This window comes from Micropterus salmoides, unplaced genomic scaffold (assembly GCF_014851395.1).
Source record: "Micropterus salmoides isolate LMB-PRFRI ecotype aquatic unplaced genomic scaffold, ASM1485139v1 Ms_hic_scaffold_12, whole genome shotgun sequence".
NCBI lineage: Eukaryota > Metazoa > Chordata > Actinopteri > Centrarchiformes > Centrarchidae > Micropterus > Micropterus salmoides.
In genome coordinates, this window is record NW_024040263.1 from 14216282 (window position 1) to 14242178 (window position 25897).

At 39.5% G+C, this 25897-nt stretch overlaps 1 protein-coding gene across 1 annotated transcript in view; it reads right to left on the reverse strand.

Annotated features, from left to right (window-relative positions):
• The window catches only part of LOC119899093 (ankyrin-2-like), a 73537-nt gene that overhangs the window by 30495 nt on the left and 17145 nt on the right, over positions 1-25897 (reverse strand). The window contains exons 2-39 of the mRNA XM_038713505.1: positions 25651-25752; positions 19501-19599; positions 17980-18078; positions 17788-17886; positions 17446-17631; positions 17018-17041; positions 16515-16523; positions 15890-15988; positions 15305-15403; positions 15036-15134; positions 14583-14780; positions 14184-14282; positions 13964-14062; positions 13683-13781; positions 13240-13437; positions 12984-13082; positions 12654-12752; positions 12061-12258; positions 11640-11738; positions 11183-11281; positions 10938-11036; positions 10722-10820; positions 10552-10624; positions 9287-9410; positions 9049-9127; positions 8819-8922; positions 8437-8472; positions 7307-7531; positions 7033-7131; positions 6355-6509; positions 6011-6222; positions 5703-5910; positions 5496-5592; positions 5080-5308; positions 4817-4942; positions 4601-4723; positions 4466-4498; positions 4342-4363 (exon numbers count right to left, since the gene is read on the reverse strand). Coding sequence (XP_038569433.1) covers positions 4342-4363; positions 4466-4498; positions 4601-4723; positions 4817-4942; positions 5080-5308; positions 5496-5592; positions 5703-5910; positions 6011-6222; positions 6355-6509; positions 7033-7131; positions 7307-7531; positions 8437-8472; positions 8819-8922; positions 9049-9127; positions 9287-9410; positions 10552-10624; positions 10722-10820; positions 10938-11036; positions 11183-11281; positions 11640-11738; positions 12061-12258; positions 12654-12752; positions 12984-13082; positions 13240-13437; positions 13683-13781; positions 13964-14062; positions 14184-14282; positions 14583-14780; positions 15036-15134; positions 15305-15403; positions 15890-15988; positions 16515-16523; positions 17018-17041; positions 17446-17631; positions 17788-17886; positions 17980-18078; positions 19501-19599; positions 25651-25752 — 4345 coding nt within the window. The remainder of the gene's footprint in view (positions 1-4341; positions 4364-4465; positions 4499-4600; positions 4724-4816; positions 4943-5079; positions 5309-5495; positions 5593-5702; positions 5911-6010; positions 6223-6354; positions 6510-7032; positions 7132-7306; positions 7532-8436; positions 8473-8818; positions 8923-9048; positions 9128-9286; positions 9411-10551; positions 10625-10721; positions 10821-10937; positions 11037-11182; positions 11282-11639; positions 11739-12060; positions 12259-12653; positions 12753-12983; positions 13083-13239; positions 13438-13682; positions 13782-13963; positions 14063-14183; positions 14283-14582; positions 14781-15035; positions 15135-15304; positions 15404-15889; positions 15989-16514; positions 16524-17017; positions 17042-17445; positions 17632-17787; positions 17887-17979; positions 18079-19500; positions 19600-25650; positions 25753-25897) is intronic.

Genomic DNA, 25897 nt, shown 5'->3' on the forward strand with positions numbered 1-25897 from the left:
ACTAAAGGTGAAGCTGGAGTATCCATAACGGTGGTTGGTACAAGGGCACTGTCCTTAAGAACAGCATCACCATCTAAAGACTCCTCAGAGCTCATCCTTTCCAGCTCACCCTCGGAGCTGCTACATCCAGACTGCTCTCTATCTCTAAGTTTCTTCCTAATTGGTTTCTTGATATCTGGGGGTCGTCGTTTGCCGTCACGCTTTACAATAACCTGTTCAAATTTTTCTTGGACAAGGTCTTCCTGAGAACCTAACATCACAATAGGTCTCTGATCCAGGTATTGGTCCATGTCCATGCTGAGGTGTGAGACAATGCCTGTTACATCTCTGACCTCTGTGGCAGATCTACTTGAAGTCTTCCCCTCAATGAAAATCTCCTGTAAGACTGGTTCTTCAACAGAGGGGTACTTCTTCGTCTCATAGAGTGAACCCCATTTCTGGTTTTTATCATAATCTCGTTGTACTTCCAGTCTACCATTGTTTATGCAATCTCTTTGAATCTCTCCAACCTTTTCCTGCCTGTTTTTGGACTGTAACACAATGGCCAATGGCTCTTCTTCCTCTCCTCCTCCTTTTTCTCTAGCTCCAGCTCCCTCTTCAAATACTAAGTGCTCCATTTGCTCTGCAGTCAAAATAGCAGACATTTTGACATCTGACATATCCGAGAGAAGGTCCGGGCTTGCAAGGGTTGCGGGGTCAAGAGGTTGGTTAGTTCTCAGGGAGAATGTCTCAGTTGATTCAGATTCATCATCTTCAATTAAATAGTTTCATAACCAAAAAGGGTAAAGAACGTAAGGGACAAATGAAGTGGGAAAGAGAGACATCAGAAAATTGTGATCAAGATAATGCCATCAAAAATCCATCTTCAGTTCACAAAGTAAGGAGAAGAATAACAGGGCAGAGTAAAAGAGAGTCTTGGTAAGACGACCAAAAAGAAGATGACAGATCCAGAAGAATATGGAGGGGACCAGAGCAACAACAGCAAAAGCAAAGCCAAGAGGAGTAACATAACAGGTAGAATATGGACAAGAATAATATTATTCTAATTTGCTACTACATTTTAAAACATTTTACACAAAATAAACACAAGGGAACAGAGACACCTACATGTGGAACAAAGGGACAGGAAGGAGAGATAACAGACAAACAAAACTTCTCAAGATTGTTGCTGACATGAACATGTCATGTCTGCCTACAAATTAAAGTCTTAAACAGAAAACATAATGAACTTTGAATCCAAAAATAAACAGAGGGTTTTTAGTAAAAGGAGGTGTAATCAAGTAATTAATGTCAGTAATCAGATCTTTTTTTTTTTTTTTACTGGAATTAAAGCTTTACAATAACAAGTGTTTGTAAGCAATATAAAGTATTTAATTCCTTCACTTTGAAACATTGCTATTTGGACATTTGCTATTATTTATAATCTCATTACAGGTTAAAAATAGTAAATGTTGTTATATAGTAACGTTCTTTGTTTTGTGACCTTATGGCACTATTAGTTCACATACAGATTAGGGCTGTGCGATATGACAATATATATCGTTTGATGATAGCAAAACGTCTATAGTTTAAAATTATGCTCTATCGTTTATTTCGTTGTGTCGCAAATTCAACACTTTACGAGGGAATGACGCTTTGCACCGTGGTGAAGTTAGTTTTATGCTGGATATTCGACAGTCATCTGTTGACTATTGAACGTAAATCTAATTTCCGACTTGAAAACTAACTTCAACGCGGTCCAGTTCTTCCACACTTGCCAGTGTTGCAGTGACGAAATTTGCATTCAGAATAAACAAACGTGGAGGAGAGTGAAGTTTACTCATACCAGGGCCCTGGCTGAGTAGGGGCCCCGCAACATATTGCGTGTGTGTTTTGTCAGTCGCTTATAGACACGACCGTACAAGAGAATTGCATGAAGGCAACAAACTTTTTACAGTCTATGGTTACAAACAACGTGAAAAAAAAAATCAGTGCAGCCGTATAAAATGAAACAGGCATTTCACTCCTCTTTTCAATAATAAACCACCACAAGAATGACAACTACCAACAAAAAAACCCACTATATTCTAAGCAGACACATTTAAAAAAACAAATCACAAAGTTACTTTTGTATTTTAAACAAATAGGAGACTTATTAGCAAATTTTAACAAAACTCCCTTCACTGCCATGCATCATGGGAATTCTGAGGGACTGACTTAGGCTGCTATATATCACCCCGGACTCACACAGGTGGTGTGTGCGTGTGCTGCGGTTTAGTTCTGTCCTCAACTTCCACTGGAAGCCAAAATGTTACAGCAACGGAGCTGAAGCCTGCCCCATGTTAATGACTTGTTTTTATTTTGTTTTCAATAATTTCCTTTTTGTGCTTCTACTACCTTCTTCACTGCTCTCTGTGACCCGCTTTCGTTCTGTCATCTGCAGATCCCACAGGGAGCATTTCAGAATAAGAGTGTTTTGCCTGCCTGATTTTGCTGACATCTTTAGATTTTGTTGATTTTGTGATTAGTGCTTGCTTTTTGTGCTTCTACTACGATTAAGTAGGCTACATCGTTAAATAGTTTTTTTTTTTGTGTCTGATTTAACTGTGTTTATTGTTGATATATACGATCAACAGGGTATTTTATTTTGAAAATGGCTGCATATTCACTCTAAAGAGGAGCAGAGAGACACTTCTTGGTGTGTGGTGAAGCATTGACTAGAGTGGCTGCGATCAGCTCTGCCAGTCGCAACGCAGACGGACTTTTGGAGTGAGTCTGGGGTCATGTAAATCAGAATCAGAAGGAGATTTATTGCCAAGCAGTTTTTTTTACACATTTGAGGAATTTGCTATAAATTACTTGCTATAAATTTGGTATAAATGACTCTGTAGCAGGTGGGCTCTGTGATCTAGCCCCGCCCCAGGTTCATACCAAAGAGAGAAGTCTGTTGTATGGACGAGCCACACAACACTACTCCAGCAGTTTCAGCCATGATGTGTGTCAGGTAACGTTTAATGACTTGCCCACGGACATTCAGCTTACTTTCTAGTTCACAAAGACACGCTGTTGTGGTGATGTTAGCTATAGCAGCAGGAGAGTTGTATCTCTGCCCGGAGCTGCTGGTTGCTCTGGGACCGTCTCGTCCTCCCATGTTTACTTTGCAGCAGCAAGTAACAACAGTTTGCTAACCCACAACCTAGCTTACATTATACTGTGTTGTTGTTCACTCTATATCATGGTATTTCTCCATCTGTTGGATTTCTCCAGAATAGCTTACCCCACCTTTATGATGCAGAGAAAAATCACGAGTTCATAATATTTAATTGAATTTACAAAAAATGTTCTATATCGGGATATATATCGTTATTTGGATATGAAATGAACTATATCGGGATATGAGATTTAACTCATATCGCACAGCCCTGATACAGATAATAAGTAGTGATGTAAAATAATAATTATGTAAAAATGTGGGAGATTTGATTAATAGTACAACTCAATTAATGAATGAAAGAAACTTAAGAAAGTTGGTAAATGAAAAATAATGTGCAATTTGAGTATAACAGAGGCCAAATTCATATTAAATAAACGATAATAAAAATAAACCACCAATAACACACTTTTAACAGAGAACAAACAACATGATGTTGTTTGTCAATTATTTCTGTACAGAGCAAATAAAGGTTTTCAGCATGCCACAGGTAAAACTGTTAAAAGGAATGTGATCTGAGAAAATAAATACTTTTTATAAATTATTACCACAAACATAATTATTTTCAAGATAAGATGAACTTCTAACACAAATACAGTAAAATTCAAAGCAATGTTGTGTGGAATTGAACATAAAGTATTATTTTAACCTTCATCTATGAATCATTCAAATAAAGGTCATAGCAAGCTCAAAATTAAAATGTTATGGGTGGGAGAAAGTAATTTTGGTTTGGAGTGAGGGGAATGCAGAGTATATCAGCCATAGCATAGCTGCAAGTAACAAACATGTAACTATACACAGTGTTAGTAGAGCAAAATAAGAGAGCAGGGTTAATTCAAATGGAATATAATACTAATAATTATTAGTAACTATATATCAATCAGTGCATTTGTTAGCACATACTTCATATTTCTTCACTAGTACTTTACAGCCATTATGGTGAGTGTTATGTTAATCAAGTGCTGTGATTCCAATTGAGCCTGTGTTGTACTGTAAAAATAAATACAATCATAAATATTAATAATACATTAATTAAATTATAACATCAACACTGACAATTGAAAAATGGTCATGTTGGTGTTATAAAACTTTTTAACACCCTAACATGAAACACGAATACCGGTATTGCAAAACAACAGAGTTGAGCTTACATTTCTTGTCACTCTTCTCACTCTGCAAAAAATATAAAAAAGGCAAAGTTAGCTGCAACTTAATTATGATATTATTATTCTTTCTTTGTTTGTTGTAGTACTGTATCAAGTAACCTTTATTTACCTCATCATCTGCATCTTGGTCTGAATCTGACTCCTAAAGAGAAGAAACAGAGAGAAAGCAAACAATGCAGTTACTGTAACTAAAAATTATTTACTATTATTATATAAATACAAACTGAGATATATTCAAACTAACCTTTGAATATGTTGGGAGAGTGATGTTAAGGTTGCATATAGCATTGTGGGTAAGACTACGGTATGTGCGGGGTTCCTTGGTGAAGGACAAGCGACCACATGGTTCCTGTGCTGTGTCTCTAATCTGTCCATTAAACAATTAAGTCCATTACTGACACATATTAGGCTTCTAAATCTCTTGAGTACATAAGCAGAAATGTCAGACATGTAGTCCTACTTTGATGAAGAGGGCCAGTCTATTCTCTTTGAAGGCAAAGAAGCTGAACACATGGTGTTGTCCACTCTTGGTAAGAGGTACCAGGTTTCCAAAGCAGTCAGCAAATATAGGTTTTCCCTCCAGCACCTGTGTGTGGATATGAGAGCCGTTTTCATAATTCAGATAAACTTTTAAGGTCTACATAACAGTGGTGTCAGAATTTTTAGATGAACCCTTTCCCACACTTTTCCTTCTCCTTATTTATTCCAATCATCACACTGCACCTCAACATCTCGGCTACGGGCAACTTCAGTGAAGTTCTCTTGCTGCTCCAGGGTCTTGTCCATCTTGTCGTCTGTCATGCAGAAACAGCGCAGGCGGGCCTCAATCGGGTCCAGTGTCTTAGCAAAAATTACAAACTTGGCCATGTATGGAACACAGATGATCTCTCTATACAGCTGAGAGGCAAAACTAACAGACTCCTGGATCTGTCTGCAGTCTATCAGCCAGAACCTAGAAATACAAATGAGAATTTAGTCAGTTACTGATTACCATTACCAGATAGTTACACAGTATGCTAGGTACTCATGGTATCGTGTTAAATCACGTAAGTAAAGGAAAATAGTAAATCGGTTCAAAGTGTTAAGCTTCAATGGAAAGGACACTTGACTTCTTATTTGAGAACTTAGAAAGAATTTACCTTGCGGATACATTTGTGGTGAAGGAAACACATTGGTTAACAAAGGTGAGAGGTGTGGAACCAGTGATGTCCTCCCATTGGGCAGGAGTGGTTCCACCTGGAACACAGACACACGATTTGTTACCCAACCTGTCATGGTTGTTTGCTACATTTTTAAGTTTATATAAAAAAGAAAAATTTTATCCAAGCATTGCTTATTCTACATACCTGTAATACTGCAAAGCAAACGTAAGGTGGGGGTCTCCCCACTGAAATCCGTGCTTGGCACATCACTATTCGAGCTCTTGGGAATGGGAATGGTCATCGTAATTGGTTTGTGAAACTTCCTCCTCCTTGGCTCCAATGTGACAATTGAGCTGAATGTGGCTTTGTTTCCAAGAATCTTTCTCACCATCTCGACATCAATGGGCTGAGCCTAGGACAAAGTGCAAAATGTTTCAATATAACTTTATTGGCTGCCTTAACTTTGAACATTCCATTGATACGTGTCTGGCCAAGAAATGCATTGTATGTACCTGTAGCCCAACTCTGATCTTCTTGGTGAGGGCACCTTCAGGGAAGACAGCCTGGACCTGGGGCACAAGAGTGCTACTAAGGACCCCGCCCTCTGGTCCAATCAAATGACTATCCTGTTTAATCCGTGACACCACCGCAAAATACTGTGGGAAGTCACGGGTGATGATGCGGCATATTCTTTTCTTTTCAAGCTCCTCAGGGGAATCAAGTTCTGTGAAGTTCAGAAAGATTCAGTATAAATACCCCATGAGCACTTAATTTTGTGAAGTTTGGAGAATGGGGTTTCAAGATTAGTTTAGTTTCTCCTTCATCCATTACTCACAGTCTAGCTAAAATCCCTTACTTTCATCCATCCCGTTAAGTATCTGGTTCAGTTCCTCTTCAGTGAAGTCACAGTGGTGTTCCCTCCAGCTCTCCCCTGTCTCACTCCTCAAGATCACTAGCTCTCTCTCTGTGCCCCGCAGAGCTGCAAAATGCGGGATCTCCACAATCACAGGCCTAAAAGGGGAGAGAAGGTAAAAGTCAAACGCAAATTGGACTTAAAAGTATGTTGGTGGAAACAATTTGGCAGAGCTGGCTTTTTCAGAGATGATATGATGATTGGGTTGATTTATGCATGACCTTATAAAAAAGAAAAGAAACAAAAAAAAAGGACACAAGATTAAAATGTAAGTGTGAAAACATTTCATGCCTAGTAGACAAACATATTAAAAGTAATTTGAAAAACATTTAAACATAAAAAGAACATCCATTCTACATCACAAGCAGAATCCAGCTAGTCTGGGGATTGGTACTTTAGACTGAAGAAAGCACGGGCATAACTCCACAACATAGGTCAACAACAGGTCAGGGGGTTTCAGACTAAGGTTTGCAGTACCAAAAAACAAAGGAAGTAACAGAATAAAAACAAAAAAGTTACAAATATCATATCATGGAAAACTCAAAAAAATCTCAGGTGGACAAAAATATGGGTGTGTGACCACTTCCAGGATGGTAGGGTGTCCCCCAACCATGGTCCTACCCGAGGAACTTGGTTCCTGGAGGACCCAGCTGCAGGATGCGACTGACCAGGCTCTCACCCTCATTTAGAGGGGGCGGAGCTGTGGGAAGGTGAAGCTTACTGATCCATACGCAGCACAGAGGGGGAGTGAAGAAGAAAATATGAACACACCAGACAACAGCGTAAACACACTCGCACAAGGAAGTACACACATACACACACACACACAAACACAGACACACACTTGCACAAGGAAATACACACACATAGTACACACACTTAAACACACACTCACCCCAGGAATTGGGCTCCAGTGGGTCCCACTTCAATGATGCGACCAGCTAGCCCCTCACCCTCCACCATTGGAGGCATAGAGGCGAGACGGTGCCTCTTCACCAGCCTGCATGTCACCCGAGTGGGTGCAGAACACTTTCTTGGTGGTACAATGATTCGCAGGCCATTGTGACGGCAACCACGCATGGCACCGCCCCTGGCATCTACCATGAAGCTGACCAGGAAGCTAAAGGAAAGGGTCAAGCAAGAAATCACATAAATTGGTTTTTAAGATTGGTTGGTCATAAATGCAATATTTCTGGGACAGATGTAAAGTCTGTTGACCATGAGCCACCATGCAGTCAAAGCAATACTTCATTGCAGGCTGCTTCCATCATTGTTTTCATTCCACTTGAAATTTTACTTGCAAGCCAGGCAAGCAAAGAGGAGGGCATTGAACAAAATTCTTTCTGAAGGATCTTATATATAAAGGAGTAAATAGATATCAAATATTAGATATCTTCAGGTAAGCGAGTGCTTCCAACAGTACTTAAGTTTTCTGTATATGAAATGTTAACACATGTTAACTTAAAGATGTCCATACTCAAACTACATGACAAGTGCTCTACTTCTGTTTGAGTAACATTTGCTGTTTAAAGAAATTTCTGAGCTATGTGGAACTAGATATTTGTGAGCATAAATTTTTGTTTTAGTTGGAATAAATGGGCTAGGTGCCTGCCACAGGCAGATTAGGGAAGTTGGAAAGTATTGACACACTACCACATTATTATAAGAAACACAGAATAATATCAGCCTTATTCTTTAAGGATTATCAAATTAGGATCCAGCTATCATAAAATGCCTTGCTGCCTCAAAACACTAAAACCTATTCTCAACATACAATGCTGTTATATTTGGTAGAGAAATATAAATAGCATCTCGGGTCTATGTATCAGCTGTTATTTTCAAGATCAAAGGAGTCAGATCTGCATCAAGGATGACAAACTTAGTTGGAACATCTCTAGTTAACAAAACTTGAACCCTGGAAATGTAAAGTCATGCACCATGGTATTGTGCAGATAGGATGGGAATGAGGATAAAAGTAAGGGCACAGAGGAGAGAAGAAAAATTAGTCAAAATAAAGAGTATCACCTGCTGTTGTCATGGTCTAGGCACGGAGAGGAACGGCTAGAAGCAGAATACAACAACACACACACACACACACACACACACACACACACACAATCACAAACACAGCCAAGACAAGACAGTGCACAAAGAGGCATCAGGAGAATAAACAAAAAGAGAAAAAGAGAATAAAGAATGAGTAAAAGTGACAAAAACCTGACCAGAGAAAGAAAAAGACACAGCAGCAAAGATTAAAAAAAGAAGGTATGTAGAAAACACAGAAGTGAAGGAATGAAAAATAATGTCAGGAAAAATTAAAATTGATTCAGAGGTGACTCATACACACCTGCTTGTGAACAAAAGCATATGAAAGACACCAGGAAACAATGTGAATGTGTGTGTATACCCTGAGTGTAGCAGACTGGAGGACAGCACCACGTTATCAAGATGCTCAGCTCCCCAGCTCAGACGGAACGAGTCCTTTTCATGCTCTCTAGACAGTGCTGATACCTACAGACCAAAAACATCAGCACGCCAGTTGGTGTAACACAAGACAAGCTATACTCAAATATTCTAAACTAAGGCTACCTTAAATAAGGTTTTCTTAAATTCCCTTTTCGTATGCTTTGTCCTCACCTGGTGGCTTGTAAGCATGTCTTCGATGAAAACTCCCTCTCTCTGATGATAACTTTGGTGAATGGGAGTGTGCTGCGGCCTGTTGGAAAAGCAAGTTGGAGTGTCTTTGTCAACAGCAGTGGATAAAAATTTGAGTGATGTGTCATCACCCCCTACACACATGTGCTGTCATTTATTTATGTAAAATTAGACTTCTTGTTAAGTGTATTGTTTTTAAATTAAGTGTGTTATTTATGACCTGTCTAGGTTGTGGCATATGTAACTGAGGTCCCCGTAGTGTCCTGGCAGAGAGTCATCTCCCAGCTCTCTGAGATCTTCTGCTCTCAGATATTCTCCTCCATCACCTGTCATGGTGTCCTCACCTGGCGAACAAAGATATTTACAGAAAAAAAGATGCATTTTTATGTGAATCTAAAATTGCTGTATGGCCACCTGTCCAGGAAGTCCTGGATCTTTTATGACTGTGTTTCTTTAAAAATGCCCCCAATCCAGCTGCTTTCTATCTCAGCTCATCGAACCCCATGACAAGGTCCAGTCTCAGGCCTGTTTCACACTTTTCACGCGGTAGCTGCAATTTCAAACACGAGATAATTTTCTTTTTGATCATTTGAACACGTTTGACTTATCAGAACAAACACCGTACTTACAGCACATGCGTGACACACAAATGTATCTGCAATTTGTGAGTGCCGATCATTTGTGAAACATCACGCTGCGTCTGAGCCGTGCTCGCAACTCACTTTTCTGAAAAGGTTCACCGATTCTGAAGGCATGATGGCATTGTGGAAATTTTATTTTTGTTGGTCAGCACTGCTAAATCAGTGCATTCCTGAATGATTATTATATTCATAACTGTCATGATCATATCCACAGCCCCACACACTTCATGCACTTAGTTTCCACCATTGCACGTAATCAACAACGCTCTGATAACACCATATAAACAACAAGGTGTTCAAAGTTCTGCTTATGTAAAAGAAATCAGGTATATAAACCACACAACAACAACACTCAGTCATTTTAACTGCACATACTCTATAATACTCGTAATCCCCATACAACCAGAGGATTTCAAATTTGAGAGTAAAAGGCTAGAGAAAAAAATCTCAAAATACCTTGTTGTAGCAAATCGTAAATGCATAAGTGCACACTACAAATATGATCACACTGATTAGTGACAAGAAAAGCAGGGCAGACATTTTGCAGTACCTTCCAGCTCCACAGACATCTCAGATAATGGCTCATCCTCCAGCCTCAAAGCTATGAAACATACAGCTTTAAAACCCATAGGTACGAAATTACTCAGCTCTTTATGACTGCTGAACACATGGGAAGAGAGCTAACACTTTTTATGCAAGGTCAATTTTGAGTTGAAGTATCTGATGATAAGAATAGCCTAAACCCATTTCACTGTCCATTTACCTGTAATGCAATTAGCTTGATACAGTCCAGTAAAACAGTAAGTTCTTTTCTTTAGTTTTTTCTCTGTTTTAAGTTACTCACCTTCTTCATCAGACACATCAAGGATCTCAGTCATGGTCTCAGGGACATTGAGTTTGTGTTTCTCTATGACCGTCTGATGTGACCCCCATGGAAAAAGACAAAAAATAAAGAAAAGTTAAATTGGTATTCTGGGAAATTTAAGAGACAACCTACTGGTATCACAAGCTTACCGTTGTGGTAGTGACGACCTCCTCAGTGACGACTTTCAATGTGTCTACTACAGAGATGTAACCCAGACGTCTGGCAATAGACAAAGCTGTGTTTCCATTCTAACAGAAAGACAGAGATAGTGTTCATGTGACATGGAAGTGAAATGACACATTCACTTTTTTACAGAAGTTTGCTTATCAGTGAGAGCTGAGTAAAACATATCATTTTTTCCATACCACTGTAGTAGCATTAGGCTTGGCGCCATGTTGTAGCAACACATTGATAATGTGTGTGTTCCCCTGTTGTGCTGCCTGGTGAAGGGGTGTGTATCCATTCTATAGAATGAAAGAAGGAGACTGGATTTTATCGCTGTAATAAATTTAATAACACAGACTTTAACTGTATAATGTGGGGTGCTTGTTATTGTTGTTTAAACTGATGAGAGTTTCTACACTTTTCAAGTTTGACATTTGAATTCTACCTTAGTTTTGGCGTTGACGCTGGCACCCTGCTGTAACAGGAAGTTCACCATTTTGGCATTTCCATAGTGACAGGCCACTATCAGAGGGGTATATCCAAGCTGAGGGGATGGGGAGATGACACAGAGAAAAAAACTGTCTTAGATACAAAGTCTGAATGATGTAGACACGTGATGTGGCCATGCTTCCCCAAAGCCAGTAGGTGGCAGATATGCTGACTTTGTGTGTTACTTTTTGGGGATTTATTGGTTGGGAGATTCTTTTAAAAAGCAGCTGGTAAACACAACCCCCTGCAGTTAATGCATACAAAACAAGCTATAACAGTGTTTATTATTCCATCACTTCACCACAGAATACAAAACAATCCCTGTCTTGAATGAGGACTCCACTTGCATGAGTGTATGCCTTTAAGTCTGCTGGTGTATACATTCGTGTGTGTATGTATGTGTGTGTTTGTACCTTAGTTTGCTGATCCAAGTTGGCATCATGTTTGGCCAGTACTTCTGCCGCACTGACTCTGTCTTCTTGGGCTGTGAGGTGCAGAGGAGTCAATCCACTCTATAACATACAAAGCACGGAGTTCTCTTGGTTTGTCTTTGTGTTGTGTGTCTGTGTGTGTAACGTCATTGTTTAAACACACACATACAGATACAGATATTGTTATGTGGGGCACTACAGCAAAACACGAATCTATAACTGATTTCTTGTTGCATATTCTGAATGTTTACAAGACATACGATCCTATGCTTATGTCCTTCATCTTGCAGATTCCTGAAAATGTGAGAGCTACCTGCACCTTCAGTAAGAGATGTAGCATCTAATCAGTATCAACACAAGTGCCTGACAGAAGTCTCAGAACGTGTCTGCATTTTTGTGTGACCTTGGTGACTGCATTGACGTGAGCTCCTTTGCCCAGCAGCAGGTTGGCCATCTCAGCGTGTCCTTCCTGGGCTGCCAGGTGTAGAGGGCTGACTCCCTGCTTGGTCAGAATATTGGTCTCTGCTCCATACTGCAGCAGCGCTAATGCAATGTTCGTCTGGTTCTTTTTGGCTGCAATGTGGAGAGGAGTGTAGCCATTCTGGACAGGGAGGAAGGTGAACAGTTACATGCTAAAAACACAACAACAACTCTATATAGGTAAAATTCACCCAACAGATTTTAAATAGTGGCAGAAACAGCAGGCTTTTATGTTTTTTTCCCCCCGGTGCACCTGAAATCTAAAACATCACGAACATCTCAGATTTTGGTATCAGCTTTTAAAAATCAAAGGACATTACTCTGAAGTTATTGTTTTGCCATTACTATTACTACGTAAAATCCTCACCACGATTACAATTAGGCTCAAAATCTTGTGGTTAGCTGAGAAAATAAAATTAAACTGGAGTGCTAGATTGCTACAGGATAATGCAACACATATAAACCATAGCGTGAGAATGTCAAAGTACTGTCCTTCTTTAAAATCCTTTGTCTAACCTTTGCAGTAGCATGAGGCGATGCCGCTTTTTCCAGAAGCAGCAGAGCTACATCTCGGTTGTCATAGTGAGCTGCCACATGTAACGGAGTTAGGCCATTCTGTAAGAGGAAGCATTTGATAAAATTATTTCTTATGGAACACTGTACCTTTATGATTCTATTCTACTCTATAATAAGTCCATTACGTAGACACAAATTAATTCAGTGGACAGTGTATCTCACTGAAATAAATAACCTTGTCCTGGAGTAACTTTTCAGCCCTTGAATCGGACTCTACATTGTTCTATTTAAATAATGAGTATAGATAATCCTAAAGAATTTTCTGTTCACCTTGCCAGCATCATCGGTGAGAGCTTTGCGTTGAAGGAGAAGTTTTGCTACATCAAGGCTTCCATGTTTAGCTGCTACATGTAATGGAGTGAATCCTTTCTGTGGAGGGGAAAAGGGAAATGTTTATTTCAAACCGGCATGTTTAAACTGTTCATGTTTCACTGGATATTTGTGAGCCTATACAATAATCTTATATCTCTTTGTTTCATTAGGTAATTCTCTGTCTTTGTGCAAAACTGTTTTATCCTCTTCTCACCTTTGTGGCCAGTGAGTGTGAGGCTCCGGCTTCTAGCAGCACGGCAGCAGTCTCTACTTGGCCCTCCCTGGCTGAAATGTGGAGGGGAGTGTAGCCATTGGTGGTGGCAGCGTCTGGATGAGCCATGTGCTGCAGCAGCAACTGGACAATATCAGTTTTCCCCAAACGGGACGCGATGTGGAGGGGAGTCTGGTCCTCCTGTGGTTGAGGGATGAAAAGGGTGTACAAATTTGAGTAGAGAGGTAATACAGGAGAGAAAAAAATAGAAGCAAAGAGACAGGAAGAGGCAATGGAATAAGAAAAAAACAGACACACAGTAGCCAGAGCTGAGGCAGGCAACATGATCCATGAGTACTTGTATATAATCCAGTGGATGAAATATTCTTGATATGATAAACAGAAGGAAACAGTGATTAACTCTGATGATGCGACAGCCGACTCACCCTTGCCATGGCATCCACCAATGCTCCATTCCTCAGCAAACAGCGAACCACTTCCATCTGACCTGCTCGTGCTGCCATGTGAAGAGCTGTCTCACCACGCTGATATGCAAAGAAGGAACATTTATGAGCAGAAAAATACTGTGCTGAATGAAACCCTCATGATTTATGACAATACCTGCTAGGCGGTTGCATTAGGGAAACTGATGATTGGAAAACTTTATGCCTTATGTGTTCTGACAGCTGACTACGGAGAACTGAACAAATTATTTGTCAGTACTCACAATGTTACGGACGTCAGGAGATGCCCCATTCTGTAGCAGAAGTAAAACAATGTTGAGGTGTCCCATGAAGGCAGCTACATGGATGGGAGTCAGACCAGACTAGAAAAAGAAAGGGAGGCGGCACAAGAGAGAGGAAGATGAGCATAAAATGCAAAGTTTCATACAGAAAAGTGTACTGTATTTACAGATTCTATTTTGAGACATTCCCACATTGTCTCACCTCAGTAATAGCCTGAATGGAGGCTCCATATTTGACCAAAAGTTCCATCACCTTCACCCTGTTCTTCTTACAAGCAATATGGAGAGGAGTGAAACCATTCTGGTAGAGAGAATTAACAGATAAACATACAGAGAGAGGATTAAATGTAGTTTTATTTTATTATTGAACCTTTATCTGATTCTTCTGTTTTCCTATGTTTAAATGAATTAAAGATGCATCGTAGGAATCAAAAGCATCCATTCCCGAACCCTTTATTATCTTCTGCTCACTCTTCCTGTCTGAACATGTTTATGTGCTTGTGTATACCTACATGTGTATATATATATATATATATTTGTGATTCTGTGTTAATGCCTCTTTTTAATGCTTGTGCAGTTGTTATTTCCTGTGAATCCCTACCAGCGCTCTGATGTTGGGATTGGCCTTCTTGTCCAGCAGAAGCTTAGTGACTCTGTAGTGGCCACAGTGAGCAGCGACATGCAGCGCTGTGAGGTAGTCCAGCGTGACATCATCAACAGGCGCTTTGTGCTGCAGCAGGAGTTTAACACACTCTATGTGGTCTCCTTGGGCCGACATGTGCAGTGGGGACAGTCCGTTCTGTGTGAGAAAAAAAACAACACATGGATAGATGCAAAAGGTCAGAAAAAGCAGTTAACTGAAGAAAGAGATGGCAGAGATGGGAGGAGAAAAGAGGAGCAAACACAATTGTGTGCTCTCCACACAAATACTATTGAAAGTCTGACGTTTTCTGATTGCAGAACAACTGTAGCTATATTAAGCTCAAGACATTTATTTTGTGGTAGGACAGATTCTGGGGTGTGCTGACCCAGTAATGGCAAAGCCATACACTACCTTGGTTCTGGCTAAGATGGGAGCTCCTCTTTCTAGCAGAATTTCCACTGCTGGGTCATGCCCACTCCTGGCTGCACAATGCAGGGGGGTCAGCCCATCCTGCGGGACAATCACACATGCACCGATAAAGGCACAAACACATAGGTATACAGTATCTCAGTTCTGACAAAAGAGGTAATTGACAAGTGGTTGATATACTCTATTAAGCAATCATTGGCGGGGGACTATTTAATAAAAGCTGATGTCCAGACTTTAAAAATGACTCTCACCCTTGTTTTAGCATCTATCTGAGCCCCTCGGTCCAGCAGCAGTGCCACCATGTTGGCGTTGCCTCTCTTGGAGGCCACATGAAGAGGCGTTATCCCATTCTGACAAGGCAGGCAAGGAAACAATTCAATTCAAAGTCAACAAACAAAACTGTTCAATTTACAAAGCAAAAATATAATTAATGGTTGAGATCAAGAGCTGACATTATTCAAATCACATTTCAAATCCACAAGTCCTGGAATTTCTTTAAATAACTGTTTGTATGACAAAATTAAATTTTTAGGTTTCTGTTGAGTTGAGGGCAATAGAAAGTTACATCACTAACTACCCAACTGTATTTAAAGAAACAGAAACTTCATGGACCAGTCTCAAGAAAGCAATGCATCTGACAACATGCAAGAACAAAATGTAACCTTTGATAGTTTAAGGGGGAAATGCAGTTAATCAAGGCTAAGCTTAAAAGGGAAAGTTTGTTATGGTAAATAGTAAACAGTATGTTCTGGGAGCCTCAAAGTGAAAACACACGTAAAGTTTTATTAGACAGCAGTATAGAGCTGATTTGCCAAGAAGTGGAAATGGGGCGCTACCCTGGCTGTGAAGTCCACTGCAGCTCCTCGGTTCAGCAACAGGGTGGAGACATTCACGTTACCATAGTGAGCAGCGATGTGCAGAGGGGTGAACCCACTCTGTTTGAAACAGACGAGGAGAAATGAGGGAAGGAGAGAGTGAGAAGGAAAGAAAAAGATGAAGAACACAAAAAAGGAAGAAAGAGAAGATTGGTTCAAACAGCAGGGGCAGAATAAAAGAAAGAGAAATGAAAGACGGTATAAAAGAAAGAAGTAGCAGATACAAGAAGCCTGATTCTACTGAAGCAGTGTTACGATGAGGCAGCTAACTGAAAAAAGAAACTAGACACATCAGTGTAAGCATAAAAAAATGAGTATATCCCAAAATAGCACATGCAATACATAATGCGTGCAAAAATCCAGTAATTCCGCCATGCTTGCTAGAAGAACACAAATGGTGAAAAAAATCAAAGCAGTTTGGTTCTGGATACTAAAAGTTCAACATAAAGGACAGTAAAAACCAAAACTGAAATACACAAAGCAACTACGCACGATGTGTATCTGCTTGGGCGAACAAATGGACATTTATAAATAAGCTATATATAAATATCTACAGTACACAGTTGTAGGTGGGTTTACTCCTTACCTTCCCATTCTGATAGACATGGTGCAATTTAATTAAGAAAAAGAGTTAACTTAAAGATCAACAATGTGTTTCAGAGAGGAAAAACAATGCCATAAAGGTGCTTAGAAGTACACATGCTGCAGGTAATGCAGAGAAAGAGAGTAATAAATAAAATCAGTGTTTCAGTTAAAAATCAGTAACGGTAATATATATTTTAAAGAATGATTTATTCATTTAAAATGAAAAGAAAAACAAATGTAAAACAAATAATTTATATTTAAAATGCAATAAACTTACATTCTCTGAGATATATTAATACAACACAATATATTAAGTGTCAGCCATGCAGGAGTGTGTAGCACACCATAGTCAGCTACATGCATTCATATTAGTTGTACATAATTCTAACATGCAGGAATTCACAAGTCCTCCTTAAATAAGGGAAAGATCAGGACAGAAGAGCTGAATGAGATGGTCAGAAGTGACAAAAGGGAATTAAACAAATAGCTGATGATTCTGTATACCTCTGTGGTTCTATTGACCATCATCTGGTTAGGAGGCATCGAGAGAGAAGGGGGGGGGTAAGTTATAGGGTTGTTAGGTAAAGTGCTCATCACAACATTCACATAAAACACAGGGTACGCTTACAAGGTCAGGCAAAGAGCAAAGACAAGGAAGCAAACAACAAAGCTATCTATCAATTAATATTATTTTAATCCTAAATGGAAATATAATCGATAAAATGAATTAAATTGTTATCAAATTATATCCATTTAGTCAGATGCATTATGACACACTTCCTTCTACCTCTCTGTATGCTTCCCTCAATTCCTCCTTCCCTCTCCACATTGTTTAATTACACTGTTTAATTCTCCCTCTATCTCTCACTTCACTCCCATCTGGCACGCCACCCACCTCCATCCATTAATTTCTCCCCGCTGGCCTCCCTCACCTTAGACTGGACGTCAGCGTTGTGGTCGTTCTGAAGCAGCAGTGCGGCAGACTTTGTGTCATCCTTGCGGGCTGCGATGTGCAAGGCTGGTAGGCGGACCTTACCCTTGGTGTCATGCTCCAACAGCAGGGAGACCACTGAGTTGTGGCCCTGCTGGAGGGCGATGGCCAGTGGGGTGAAGCCGTCCTGGAGGAGAAGAGAAGAAGAAGAAACAAGAGAAAAATTTTGAATGGCTACAATCAATTTAGGGGAAGTGAAAGGAGGTTAGGGATATGAATATATAAAGTATTTAGCGTTATAATTTGTTCAACACACATACACGTATCTTATATGCAAACTTACCTCTGTTGCAATGCTTTGGTTCCCATCGTTTTCCAACAGGTATTGCACCACCTCCAAGTGATTCTCCTGAGCTGCCATGTAGAGTGGAGTGAAGCCATTCTGTAGAAGCAAATGCATACAGTCCATACACACTTTGTTTTGTTTTTTTTCCCATATTATCTAATAGCTTTTGATCATTGACAAGCTTCTCACCTGTGACTGAGAATTGATATCTGCTCCTCTCTTCACCAGTAGTCTGACTACTTCCTTTTGTCCGGCCAGTGAGGCAATATGGAGGGCAGTGTTCCCTTTCTGCAGTGAAAAACAAAAGTGTGTTTACTGTGCAGCTGTGGAAGAAGTTCAGATCCTTTACTTAAGTAAGTGTAATTATACCATACTGTGAAAATACTCTACACTACAAGTAAAAGTCCCACATTGAAAACCTTACGCAAGTATGTAAGTATTATCAGCAAAATGCAACTAATTTTAACTACTCAATATGCTTTTGGGTAACTTAATCTACAGGACAATCATCATATTCTATAAGATCTTGTGTTTTGTAGCTGTCCTGTGAGAACAATATATCTCTAAAAAGTCAAGTTCTCATGAGCTCAGAAAAACAGCCCTTTTATCAGTTTTGTGATGATGCTTTTATGAACGAATCCAATTTCTATTAATAGTTTTAGCATTAGAAGTAGTAGGATTTTCTCAGCCAATAACAGAAGCACTTCATCTTTCAGTTTCAAAATCACAAAATTTGGAGATACATTTCACTGGACAGAAAGGTTTGAAAAATGTACAATATTTCCCTCTGAGATGTACAGGACTAGACGTATGAAGTTGCATAAAATCAAAAACACATGACATTCCAATTCCAGTTACATTCCATATGGGCATAAACACTTTAAAATCAGAGCTGTTTGAAAGAGACACAAGTAAAAAAGACGTGATGGCCACAGAAACCTCTCAAATTAATATATCCTCCTTAAAAAACAAATTATGCAAATTAATAATGCACATTATTGTATTTTCAGGATGTGAAGGTTAATGATTGATTAATATCAAAGGCCAAATTCATGTCACTCCAAGGACATGGGCAGCAAGGTGACAGATTCTTTGCTGGCTGTTTACTGTTGCTAGCAGTTAAACCCGACGTGTTAGGCATCCACAGAGTCACATAACAAACAGCTTGCCAAGAAGCTTACCCCACACTCACAATCATCCCCCTCTCTCTTCTCCAGTAAAGATAAAATGGGCGAATCACGATGCAATCACGAGTCCACCGTGACCTCATTCAAAGTTGAAGACTTGAAGTAACCGATGTTAAACTTTGCTATGTCAATGTAAATTTAAAAAAGAAGCTGTCCAAAAGAAAGACTCCAGAAACGCATATAAGACAGTCTCGCTGGACTTTTGGCGAACACTTGATTATAGTGAAGATATAAGGTTACAAACATAAACTCTTAGATTTTCAAGTGTCATAGTTCGAGAGAGAAGCAGTGATTTAATAGCAACTAATATCACTATATATTACTTGCGTTCATGTGCACTCCTTCCCATCATCTCCCTCTTTATCTTTCTGTCACCCAGCTGTCACTGTCCTCCCTTCTTTCTTTTCCCCCCACATATATTCCCCTATGTAGGGCTAAAGATCCAACTGTGATATGTTCATACCTGGAACACTGATAAAGCATATTAACCAACAACTAAAACACTATAAATATGTGCATGTACCTTGGTGGACGAGTCAACAGGTGCTCCCCTCTCCAACAGTTCCTCCACTAAATCCTTGTGTCCCTCCTTAGCTGCCAGATGTAGCGCGTTCAGACCATTCTGAAGAGAAAAGAAAAAGAAAACACCAAGAAGTCAAGAAAACAAATGTGGTAGTGGTTATTGCATAACTGAGTGGTGCTCATGGAATTACATTATAAACATTAAGCCCAAGACCATAGAGCTTGGGCAATAAATACAGTACCTGCATTACATTGTAGGCAGAATATACAGGGAATGGACACAATCATCAACAACTGCACAATCCAGTGCCTTGAAATACAATATTCCTGCAATAAATGCATACTACCCTTGTGAAGCCTACAGTATAATATAAAGTTGTTGAAGATGAGGCAATAATGTGAGCTGTCGTACCGAATTACACAATATTGTAGAGATGCAGTTGTGTCCATTTATGAACATTCAAGACAGCGGCCAGTATTACATTTTACATTACATTTCTTCAACATATTAGAATAAGAAAAAACATTCTTTTTGATGTTGATAAGAGAAATTCAAAACAGGGGGATGTCTTATAAAAGAATGTCAACAAATTACAAAAAATAGAAAAAAAGAGATGCTTATTTCTAGAGACTAACTTCCGAGAAACACGAGAAGTACTGGCAATTGCAACACAGCTGATGTATTTATACAACACACATGCACAGACATATTTTCTGTGACATGACAGACATGTATAAACACAGAAGAATGATTCACCTCGTCCTCCTCTTCTTCCATTCTTTGTCGTCTGTTTTACAAGTTTTTCTTTAGTCTTTCTTATCTTTTGCGTCTTTAAATGATGTTCTAAGCTGGATTTAAAAGTAATGGAGCTCCAACCATCCACCCATTGGTTTAGATCCAAACTCCTGGGTCTGTCTGCCTTCTTCTCCCCCCCTGCAGACTCTATAAAACGGGTTACAGAGAGCAACTGTGCCACCTGGCTCTGAAGGCTCTTCTTGACACTGATGTAAAGGAGGAGCTGCTATATTGCCAACACCTCTATCATTGCCCCCCTTCCTTCCGTCACCACGTACAACACGCATGCATACACACACAAACAACAAATTGAGTACACACACTCTCACTTTCTCTGAGTTGCCAAATGCCAAACAGCCAAAGGGGTGTCATGTTTCTGCATAGTCATATAGGCTATGTAGGACGCACACGCACACACACACACACACACACACACACACTTAGAAGCCAATGAAAATGTCAACCTTTCTAAAAAAAAAAAAAAAAAAAAGGAAAAAAGGAAAAAAAAGAAGGCATCCCTCAGAGGCCAAAGTATCTAAGTGAGTATCTGGTCAAGTGAGTGACTGTGTCATAGATTTAGGACATGACTTTAAAAGGTAACCAAGCGCTTTAATTAAAGATATTTTTCATGATTAATCTATCTTTCAGTATTTTTTTTTCAATTCATAAATGTATCATTTGTTCTAAGAAATATCAGAGTTGTGAAAAATGGCCATCACAATTTTCCAGAACCCAACTATTTACTGTAATTTACAATTACATAGAACCGAGAAAAGCAATAAATCCTCACATTTGCATTTCAAATTTTCACATTTCAAAATTAGAACTAGATGATTAATAGACTATTGACTTTAGCACTATCTCACACTAGATGCACACAAAATCACACAAACCTCATCTACTTTTGTGAATTACATCGCAGGACTAGCCCATTATTATGGACGACGACTGTATTATTAATATTATTATCTTCATTATTTGATGCTATTTGACACATTGTTGATACTAGTTATTATGCCATTGTCATCACAATTTCCTAGAGCCAAAGGTGACATTTTAAAATTGCTTATTTTGTCTGACCAACAGATGAAAACCCATTTACAGCAAAAGAAAAAATGAATCTGATGAATGAATCTGTAACCAGTAAATTGTTGATATTTCGCTTGAAGTTCCAGTGTATGACATTTAAGAGGATATATTGGCAGAATATGACAGAAACAGAATATAATATAATAACTGAATGGAAAATAAGAATCGCTGTGTTTCTGTTAGCTTAGAATGAACCCTTTATATTGACAGAGGGAGCTGGTCCTCTACATGGATGTATAATAAGATATGGATACCGGACCCAACAATGACACCTATTCAGTCCACTGGACCTTTAAACAAATGGTCAATTATCAAAATTTTTGTAAGAATAGTTTTTCGTTGATCAACTAATCGATTAACTGACTAATCCTTTCAGCATTGTCATGAACATCATCATTATTATAATCATCATCATCACCATTACCACCACAGTCATCAGGTGATGGGTGTGGTTATACTGAGCTGGAGATGCTTGTCGTACTCCGCCATGGAGAAATGTTCATCACGTTTGTTAGGTCGCACTGCCTATGCCTCTAATGTCATCACTTCAGTAATTCATAAATCACATTACTCAGTCCGTCAGTAACACTTTCATTGCAGTGCCAACAGGCGATATGAAACAACTTTCAACAGCGGTTTCAACATGCATAAAATTTCCGCTTTAACCGTTAGTTCTGAAATGGTGGACTCACTGACACAGCAAGAATTATGCAATCTTATTAGAGTGTTTCAATCACATTTCAACCATTATGTATTTCAGGAAAGACAAGCAAAAGCCCCAACAGACTAACACATATACACACTCTGTCACACAAACTGATCTAAATCTCCTTTCCCTCTGAGCTGTAAGTGAAAGCTTCATTTAGCTAATGGACGTTTAGCCCAACACATGATCCCTGGCAGTTTGCGGTGCTTCCTGGCATGAGGGGACACTGTTGAGCTCTGTCCAACCCAGATTAAAATTCACGCCCCTATGACCACTGACCTTTGTTATCATCACACGTGGTAATAAATGGTCAAGTATATTTGGTGTTGTTTTATAGGCCCAAGTGTCAGACAGAACGAATGTTAGAGGGGGGAAAAAAAAGAGGAAATAATGTAAATGCGTGCAGATTAAAGAGTAATATCACTCACCAAGGATTAACATTTGGGTAGATTATCTGGGAACTCTGGCTTTTATTTGTGAGGACATGGAAACAGCTCACACACAGGGTCACACACACACACACACACACACAGAAGTCTACTGCCTTCCCTCTGCTATTCCAAAATTAACCGATCTTACAATAACATGCTTGTGTCACACAAAGTCACACACAAAGTCACACACAAAGTCACACACCCACACACATCTCTTTTAATCTCTTTTCTCCCTCTCTTTAACTAACTTGAACAGACACATCACCAAGGGCAACACTCAAAATTCATGTGTGACGTTCCAGCGTCTCCACTGAAACCACTGATAATATTACATCTACTATACTATTCATTTACGGATACATTTCCTGGATGATATCTGATCACATTACAGAAAATAACAATTTATAATGTGGAGGTTTATACTGTAACACACACTGACAATTGTGAAAATAGGATGTTATTCCCCCATGACCTGTGCTATTACAAACAGCGTTAAGTGATAACACTGTGCTGATATTTGCAAATAGCTGTTTTGTACAATATGCAGGTTCCTTAATTTTAAAGTGACTTCAGATGAATTGATTGTTATTTCCAGTTAACCAGGCCTCAAGGTTTGAACTTTGTCTATTGGTGCTCTTATCAACACAGCTCTGACTCTACTGACTGCAATGCTGACCATACTCTTATAGATAATGGTCCTGTAATTGTGTGGAGTGCTTTTCCACTGATATGATTCCGGTCCACTCATTTCCCTGAGAGAGATGTTGCTGCTAATCACGGGTAACATAATACTTTTGAATGGTCCTCTTCTATCACTGTGGTGGTTGTGGAAATTTGTATCTCCTTGAAATATCACTATGGTTCATATGGCATCATATCTGGACAAAAGTCAGTTACTAATGTCAGGATGGTCATGCCACTGTGCTGGAAGAAACCATTCCTCAGCTGCCATCAACACAAAAAATGCATCTGGTTAACATCCAGCGGACACTCGTCAGTGCTATGTACAATCTTACATGTTCACCAGAAAGTAACTTTTAGTTTGACCACATCCTTCCACTGAAAGATCTCAAATATGAAGTGAGGGTATGACTTCTAGCTGTAAACAGTTTCCGAATAAGCTGTGATCCTGGAGCCATAACCACGTGACCATGATAACATTCTGTCTGCAGTCTGAACAAGGGTAGTTTGATGAAGCTTCAGACAACTGGTAATCAGATATAGCACCACTGTGGGTCTGTACTGGACTTGTAAGAATGTGTGTAAACTGGTGCATGCATTTAAGGATGTGTAGTCAGAAACACAGGCATAGACACAAACTGGAACATGCACACATTAATTTACATTCATGTAGCCTAATGTAAATTTCAATGTGGCCATTGACAATAACATCTTTGTCAGTGTATGTTTTCATGTGTAAACAATAAAATGAACTACAGTTAACTGCTTATGGGTAAGGTCATATTAGCTGAGCGGTATTTATCACTTGTGACATCCAAATAAAATGACATCTACTGCATTATCTGGGATTTATATGAAATGTCACTCGCATCTTTGGTCACCTGACAAGGGCTCAAATGTGATCATCTGATCCTTGACAGATAGTATGAAGGGCAGGGCTCTCCTGTTGCAGAGAGGGAGCTGTGTGTGTGTGTGTGTGTGTGTGCGCGTGTGTGTGTGTGTGTGTGCGTGCGTGTGTGAGTGAGTGAGTGAGTGAGAGAGAGAGTGTAGAATCACAGGCCTAAATAGTCAGGCTTCTTTGTGGACAAAACCCATGGTGCCCATGGCAACAAGTAGTAGAGCTATGGGTGGCCAGTTGCCACTTCCTGTCTGCCAGCCAATTACAACATACACACAGCCACACTCCCCATGCTCCATTAAGCTACCTTGTGACTACTGTAAATAATACTGACATAGACAGGAATGGAGGCTCTAGGGGGAAAGGATTTTGCACCACCCCCAATCCCTCCTCCTCTGTAGAATGTGGGTGGGGTGGATATGGGGGCGGGGGGTAAGAACAGCTGTCAGAGGGACATAGATCTGTCAAATACAGCTTAGATTAGAGGGTGTGGCCATGTAGAAAAGAGGACTGTGAGGGTGGTTATGATCTTGTGATTGCCGCATGGCAGGTTAAGGTATGCGCTGACCTAGTTCAATTGTGTGATGCCACCGTGACACAGCAGAGTGAGGGTTAGAATCCACTGGTTTGACAGACAGACAGACAGACAGACAGAGCAGTTAACAGCTTTGACCTGTTGCTATGACAGTAGCATGTAATGTATGTGCTGTATCTTACTAGCATAATTAAATGTATGATGAACCATTAGAAAAACTAGATTTAGTTTTCCTAGACTAAAATATATTTTTGCTGACCAAATCTAGACAACGGATGACAACTATTATTATATTTCCTTAAGTCAAAGCTTAACGCTTAAGACTAAATCCTTCAATGACTTTGTGACCCTACATTGTCCTCTAATGCATTTTGTTGCTAAGCCTGTGGATATTTGCAATTTGCAAGAAACTAACAATCTATAATTGTTAATTAATAAGTCAACACTTGCCATTTAAAAATGGAAATTAATTGGTCTGTAGCTGTTTCGTGACAGTTAAAGTTAGATGACCCTGCATACCCTAACTAAGACCCTAATATTTCCATATTTCCATAATGCCAATATAATGCAAATAAGACCTGACTATATCAAAACTACGCAGTAAATATCATCTGTTTCAAGACATCATGAAAAAAAAAAAACAGGTTTCCATCACATCATGTATACATCATAAATAATGTATACATTTTCAGCCTTTCTACTGGAACAGTCAGTGTACACATAGTGTGGAGAATAAAATGGGTCTCACTACACAAAGCTTCAAATGTATACATATTTTTTTCATCCAAACACATTAGTTATAAAACTACATATTCCGTGTTCTCTCTAGCATTTAAGTAATGAATGGACATTATAGAAAGTTCACTCTGACATTTACATGTAGCTACTGAAGTGTAGCGGTGCATTTGCAAAGATAACAGGAAAAACAATGCACATCATACATCTTAACAGAAACGTCAGGCACCAGATGCTCAATGTAGCCTTAGTTGATACGGGTAACAAGTTTCCTTACCTGGTTACAGGTGCTGATATCTACTCCATTTTTCAGGTAGTCGAGGACTTTGTCAATGTTCCCCGCTCTGGCAGCCCGCAGGAAACTGGTGTTACTGTCGGACTAGACCGATGAAGAGAGGAAAGAGGCTAATGTTAGGACCAGGAATATAAGCATGTTTTTAAGTTTTAGCTCTACTTTCTGTATTTATGTTAGACATGGAAGATGTAACAGCAAGAGTTGGTTCAGAAAATATTTAGGTCAGACT